Below are 7,667 nucleotides of genomic sequence, written 5' to 3' on the forward strand. Positions count from 1 at the left end.
ATGAGGGTTGCAGCGGTCTTGGGAAGTGAGTGGAGGTACTTCACGTCCCATCATCTATGGTCTACCCTCTTCCAAACTGCAGTAGGATGTAGAGTGGGTCATGGGGGCTCTGTGTGCCAAGTTTGGTCTTTATCGGTCTTCGTTGGGGGCCAAAGTGATCTGTGGGAACCAATGGGTTTGAAAGTACTACAAATCCCATCAACTCTTGTCCATCCTCCCCCAAACCTCACCAGGACATAAAGGGGGTCATGGGGGTTATGTGTGCCAAGTTTGATCCAGGTCTGTCACCCATGGATCAAACTGAACAGGTACCTGTTTCACAGTGGCCTGTGAAAGTGGGAGCCAATCAGAAAGCTGCCACATACACCGTCCTCCCTCCGCATACAAACACTGACTTTTATTATATACATAGATAGTTGTCTAGCTGTACTTTAGTTGCACTGAATAGTATGTAGTTGTGTAGCTTTGTTTCATGTGTCAAAAATGCTTGCTTGTGTGTTTGTTTCTTTCTCAAAGACATTATTTTAAAAAGTAGCAGACTTCAAGTCCCGTCATCAAGTGTATGAAGCCACTATGATCGGAAAGATATTTCCAATAGTAATCAGAGCTGTTCCTGTGGCAACCTGTCCTTGTTGCCTATACATTCAGATCATAGGAGGGCTATTGCTCAGCACATACTGCTGAGGACTACCGAGTTTGTTTACATTTTGTAAAAGAAAACAAGTACATTTCCTTCTACCTTTAACATGAGAAAGAGAGGAGAAAGTAGCAGGGAGCAGATCTTCATTGACCATGTATTCTATGCCCGATCTGGTGCAGCAAATGTTGGATTGGTTTCAGGATGGTTTCACTAGATTCCCACCACTCCAGTAGCTATGGAGGCAGGAGGGAGTACCTGACCATCCAGCAGCCCCAAACCTGGTTTGATGCCACTTTCACTGTTCCCCTGTTTTCTTCATCAAGGCATGGCAAGTGTCAATGGCTCATTGCCTGTAGTGACATCAGCCAGGACACAAGTGCATCATGGGGAGGGAGGGGGAGAGAACAGGAATATACTCTCTCCTTTCCTTCCTCCCATCTCTAAACACATCAGTCTGGCTAGCGTCACTCCAAGCAACAAATGACTGACATTAGGCATGTTGTTCCTGTGGCTACTGTGACAAAAAGACAGGGTGGTAGTGAGTGCCATCCCAAGTCCCTGGGCTGCCCAAACCCAGGGAGCACAGGATAGCCATGTCAACAGTTCCAATTGGTTGTGTTTCAGAACTGGCCCAACTGTTTATATGGACTCAAAGATTCAGAAGAATTTGGAGGAACCCACAATTTTTGTTAATGTGGGTTCAAGGCTGCATTAAGGTGGCCATGGGCAGCTCTATTAGCTATTCAGCCACCATGGAGTTGATTTGCCAGCCTTTTGGGATATGTGGTTAGTGTAGATGTACTCAAGTTTTCCTGGAAAAGGGCAAGAGCACTCCTAGTACCTGTTCACACTACACAATTATTGCACTATGGTTCCACTCTTAACTTCCATGGCTGCATCCTCTGAAAATTTGTGGGCTGAAAATTGCAATTGTCCCTCCCTCACCCACAAATCTCAGCATTCCCTAGGACAGGGCCCTGTCAGTTAAAGTGGAACCATGGTATAATATGTATTGTTGAAGACCTTCATGAGCAGAATCACTGGTTTGCTGTGAGTTTTTGGCTGTATGGCCATGTTCCAGCAGCATTCTCTCCCAACTTTTTGCTTGCATCTGTGGCTGGCACCTCAGAAGTTCTGTTGGCAGCAAGTGGAGTGCATATACACCGGTGTAATAGTGTAATGTAGGGTCTGCACACAATGCTCTCCTCTAGCACCTCCCAGCATTGCTTTGCCTAATCGTGCTGTGGAAGATTAGAAAGTATTTCATGGCTTTGAACAAATGCCTTGAATTTCACACTGGGTACGGAGCTCAGTCTCCATCTAGTGGACATATATAGAGGAGCTGCTCAGTGAGCAGTGAATCCACTCAAAGTTTCCATCAGAACTTGAAGGAGCTATCCATGGAGTTGATCCTGAGCATCACATTCATTGCCATTGATGTGCAAACCAGCAGCCACCCTAGCATACATACCTTTCTTATTTCTCCACAATTCGGAGGCTCTGGCTGGAATCCTTCCATTGGCTTTTTGGTGTTTTTCATGTAATTCATAATTGTTTAACTGGCCCCATCTACGCTGCTATAGAACATCTGGATTATCTGCTTTGAACTGGATTATATGGCCGTATAGGCTCATATAATCCAGTTCAAATCATATGATGTGGATTATCTACTTTGAATATTTATTTATTTATTTACAGTTTTTATATTCCACTCTTCTCACCCCACAGCGGACTCAGGGTGGATCACAATGCACATATACATGGTAAACATTCAATGCCATAGACACACAACATATATAGACAGACACACAGAGGCTATTTAACTTTCCAGCTTCATGAGGGTATGATCAAATTCTGGCCACTGGGGGAGCTGTCGCTTCACTGTCCACTTGTGACACCGATGGAGTACTTCCTCATTTTTTTGCACGCTGCTTGAAATTTTTATGGCGTTGGAAATTAGTTAAATTAGCTTCCCCGCATAAGTGGTATCTACATTTCCTACTTGACAGATACAACTGTCCTTCAAGCTGCAAGCTAGACAAATGGTCGGGAACTTACTCCAACCCAGCTGGCTTTGAACTCACGACCTTTCGGTCAGTAGTGATTTTAATGCAGCTGACTCACAACCAGCTGCACCACAACCCAGTCCTTTGGATTATATGGCAGTGTAGATCCAGCCTGGCAGTGTAGATCCATCTGGATTATATGACAGTGTAGATCCAGCCTGTGTCTTGTGGGCTTCAGAACTGAAATATTCCAGACTTTTCTTCTTGCTCTTCAGAAACTGAAACCAGAGTTTTCTTTTTTTCTTCTTTGTAAATCTAAGAATGCTGATGTTATCCATCTTGCAGAGATATCATTCCCTGGGGAGTGTTTTTGGTACTGGAGATAGCGGCTGTTGTGGAAACACGGTCTTCAGAACGAGATTGGAAGAGATAACTGTCTTTCAAGTCACCTTTAGAGCCTCTGTGAATGTAGATTTCAAAGCAGGTTGTGGGTGCGCCTGCCCAGTATTCCCACATTGCTATTTACAGGGAGTCAAAACTGAGCAGCATGTTGCTAAAATGACTTAGTTACGGATCCCTTTGGTATGTCTTCATAGGCATTCTTCTCAAAAGTAATCTCCCAAGCTCTAGTTTTTGTTATGTTTTCCTTGTAATGAACATAAGCACTCTGCTCAGGCATGTAGCTGGGGGGGGGGGGGGGGTGGAGGGGCTTCAGCCCCCCCCCCCCCCAAAATTCTCATGGTGGTTCATGAAAAGGCCTTACTGGTGCATTATTTAAATTGTTATGTTTATTCATATCATGATCTGATCACCATACTCAATATATCCCATATGCATGGGGGTATTGGGGTAATGATACAAAAGGTTTGCTAGGCTAGACCCTCTTTCACTCAGACTCAGCCTCCCCCGAACCCACCCCTGAAAATTTTTTAGCCCCCCCCCCCCCCCCGAAACAAAATCCTGGCTATGGGCCTGACTCTGCTTAATCAGATAAAGGCTGATCCAGCATCCTGTATCCCAAAGCAGTTAAGCAGATGCCTATGGAAAACCAACACACACACCTGAATACAACAGCACTCTTTTGCTCACGTTCTCCAGCAAATGGTACTCAAAGGCATATTGCATCTGACACTGAAAGTGATGTATTACCATGATGACACTGAAAGTGATGTATTACCATGATCTTGTATCCACACTGCAGAATCTGTGGCAGTTTGATACCACTTTAACTGCCATTGCTCCATCCTATGGGATCCTGGCCTTTCAATAATAATAATAATAATAATAATAATAATAATAATGTAATATTTTATTTATTTACAGGTTATACTGTATAAGCAGACACAGGCAAACCTTTAATGCAGTATTACAATGACATACAATGAGGCACAAACACGGAGATAAAGGCAAAGTTTCTCTTTTCATTTCTGGCTCTGGAGGTGGTGCTCTACTCTGGTTCTAGGGGAAGTGCTCTTTCTCCATTTCCAAGCAGAGGAGCCTGCATCCATAGACACCTCATGGTCATGTGGCTGGCATGACTGTTTGAAGCATTTTTGTTGTTGTTTTGTTTTGGTTTTTTTTTTGTTTTGCTTTTTCCCACCGAAGCGGTACCTATTGATTTACTCACATTTGCATGCTTTCAAACTGTTAGGTTAGCAGGAGCTAGGGCTAACAAATTGTTATGCAATTTAGGATTTTAAATCTTTAGTTAAGTCTTGGTGATCTGCAATAACAGAAGATATTTTAAGGAGGGTCCATGGTAAAGAAAAGGTTAAAAATCACTGACTTAAAATATTGAGTTTTCCCCCCAGGAGTTTTGTCTTTGATGGAGGAAGTCTATAACTTACAGGTTCTCAGGGGCAGAAAACTGGTCCTCTGAATGCATCCACACATGCTGTATGTGAATGAACTAGGGAGCTTCCTTTATACCAAGATGGAAGCTCTTGTAAATATTAGAGCATAACATTCTATATTTATGTTTGGTTAAACCTCTCAACAGACTCTTATGTACCATAATAACTACTGGATTGATCCCCCCCTGCCATTTTAATATTGACTTTAGCCTGTACTTGTAATTCTAAGTGGCATCCAGACAGCATCTATAGTGTGTGCCCTCCCATGTTTTCCCCTGGAGTGTCCAGATGATGCTTCAGGGAAAAACAAATGCTTTCAGCATAAAGCAGGAAAACCCTGCTTTGTGCTGAAGTAATTGGTCTGCTGAAAAGACCCGGGTCTTTCAGAAGACCTGGGTCTTTTTAAAACACGATTGCTCCCAGGTTAAAGGGATGTGTGGAACCGCCCTAAGATACCATAGATACTATAGAAGCTAGTCCGGGAATATATGTAAACACAAAACTATCCCAGGGGCTGACATATGAAGGCCACCTGCTTTGTAAAAAGTGATTTTAAAGGTAACTTAGGAACTGATATTCTTTGTTTTCCAGGAGATGTGACAAAGTACCCAAGGTAACTTTGTAGAAACAGCAAGAAGTATCTCTGTTTGCTGTCAATTATTTAATGTGCTGTTATTATTCTTTATCGCCTTTGGTTAGGCACAGAGTAAGAGCAGTATGCAACAACATTTTTATACACATTTAAAAGTAAAATCTTTGGGAAGCCCTTGGGCCAAATAGAACATTTCATATTTCTGAATGAAGTCTTCTATGATTTCCATGCTCTTTCAAAATCTCATGAATGGACACATTTTACTCATTCAATAATCTCTTGGGACAAAGGCAACTTTTTCATTCGGGGAAAATCAGAAGTGGATGTCCTAAAGAGAAATGCATCAGGTCATAACTTGAATATTTCAGTCTTTTTGAAATCAGTACCACTTGCTCTTGGTTGTATTATGTTGCTTGACTTCCATCGTAGGAGACACTGAATGGCTTGTTGGAAATTATCACTGATTACGGCATAAATCAACAAATTGCAGCATGTGTTCATGGCAGCCATCGGTTTGGAAACAACATAGATAGCATGAACATGGGTCTCAACATCACACCTCACTGGGTGTATCCTTAATTCAATCTGAATTATTCTAAAGACATGGAATGGTAGGAAGCACACGTAAAAGACTACCAGAAGTAGAAAGGCAAGATTGCGAGCCTTTCGTTTATAACGGTTTTGAGTGTGGAGCCCTGTTGCCAAGGTATAGATTATGGCAATGTAGCAGAGAGATACAGTTATTAAAGGCAAGAAGAAGGCTAAGCCACTTAGAAGCCAGACATACCACCTGATAACATCCACATCGTCAGAACGAGAGAGTTCAAGACACAAAGATTGGTTCTCATGGTTTTTTGAGGTAATAAAGTAGTTGAAAGGACTCACGGCCAACAGTGAAATTAACCAAGATGCACAACATGCCAGAGTAACCCATCCCTTTTTTCGAACAAGGAGGCAACGTATTGGGTGGACAATCGCAAAGTATCGGAAGATGCTGAAGCAGGTTAGAAAGAGGATGCTGCTGTACAGATTGAACTGGAAGGTGAAGCGGATGAACTTGCACAGGAAATCTCCGAAGACCCAGTGTTCTCCATTGGCATAGTAGTGAATCAGGAAAGGAAGGCTAATTAAGTATAGTAAGTCCGTGCAGGCCAAGTTGAACATGATGATGGTGCTGCTTTTCCAGGGCCTCATCTTGAAAGTATACACCCATAGTGCTATAATGTTGCCCAGGAAGCCAATGAAAAAGATCAAACCATAAAAGGGTGGCAGGTAGGATTTTATGAATTTATGGATGTCATCAGTGCAATTCACAGGAGCGGCTTCATCATAACTTGGCAGTGTGTTGGTCAAATTTGCTGAAGACACCTCTGTGTTTGTTGATAGCATTGTGAGGCTTTAGAGAAAGAGAAAAAAGGAAGGAAGTATTAGCATACGTGTGTTTAGATCTCTGGTTCCCAATGTGAGGCAATCTGAGTGAGTTATCAGCATTGAGTTTTTACATTTCTTATAGTTCTATGGACCTCATATATAGTATATAAATATATATATTGTTACATAGACATTTTAAAAATTAAAATCAAAATGAACAAGGTGGTCAGCTGGTGTCAATGGAGAGGAGAAAAGCCCATTAATAGAGAGGAAGGTGAGATCATAGAGTTAACTAGAGAGTGCAAGAGCACAGAAAAGTGAGGCCACTTTCATGCCAAACACCTCACCCCTCTCAGTGGTCTTTCAACATTACAAGCTATACAAACTATATTAAAATGTCTTTTTGTTCTGCGTATGAATGTAGCAAAAACTTTGGGAAAAATTCCAGAGCACCATTATTACTTTCATAGATAAGTCAAAACTTTTGTGTGAAAAAAATGATCCGCTGCAAGAAAATTAACATTTTTTCACATATTCTCACCAAATATATGCAATTAAGTTGTACACTAAAGTTACCCTGAATTCAAAGCAGATTACTCAAATCAATTTGTTATTTTATTTTTGTTTTTTACGGATGCCATATTCTTTGGACTCTTGTTTAGACCAAGTTAACATCTTTTTTTTTGCTTCTTCCATGTGAACAGGAGGAGTTCACTTTTTGAGAATAAGAATTATATGTCAGAGGGAGGCATCAGGATTTTAGAGATGCTTAGGTAGGACATGGCCAAAAAAAGGTTGGGAACCTCTGGTTTTGACACAGTGACTTGAATGCAGATCAGTTGAACACAATGGGACTTATTTTAAGTCTGGGTGAGACCTAATCTGCTCAGCTATTTTGTGGTATGGTTGAAAAAAGAGAGAGCTTACTAGTAAGAGGAGTTATCATTTTGATCACTTGCAGTTCTTATTCTGAGCCTTTCATTACATGATTTCTTCAGTATAATGTTCTCTCCTTTCACTTTATGGCACAATAATCGTAGCTGAATAATCAATCATGGAACTTCCTATGCATAACATAATTTTAAAAAAAATCTGAGGAAGGTTTTTCCCCATGTAATTCAAGAATGTATGCACTTCTGTTATTTAAATTGTGTGTGTGTTGACTTTTAATACTTTTGTCAAGCTTTTAGGATGCCCAACATTCA

At 41.3% G+C, this 7,667-nt stretch overlaps 1 protein-coding gene across 1 annotated transcript; it reads right to left on the minus strand.

Moving 5' to 3' along the window:
• Nucleotides 1-5,439: 5,439 nt before the first annotated feature.
• LOC132769961 (2-oxoglutarate receptor 1-like) lies at nucleotides 5,440-6,480 on the minus strand. The gene has a single exon (XM_060766875.2). It carries the CDS (start codon nucleotides 6,478-6,480, stop codon nucleotides 5,440-5,442), a length of 1,041 nt encoding a protein of 346 aa, XP_060622858.2.
• Nucleotides 6,481-7,667: the final 1,187 nt, after the last annotated feature.

This window comes from Anolis sagrei, chromosome 3, assembly GCF_037176765.1.
Source record: "Anolis sagrei isolate rAnoSag1 chromosome 3, rAnoSag1.mat, whole genome shotgun sequence".
Taxonomy (NCBI): Eukaryota; Metazoa; Chordata; class Lepidosauria; order Squamata; family Dactyloidae; genus Anolis; species Anolis sagrei.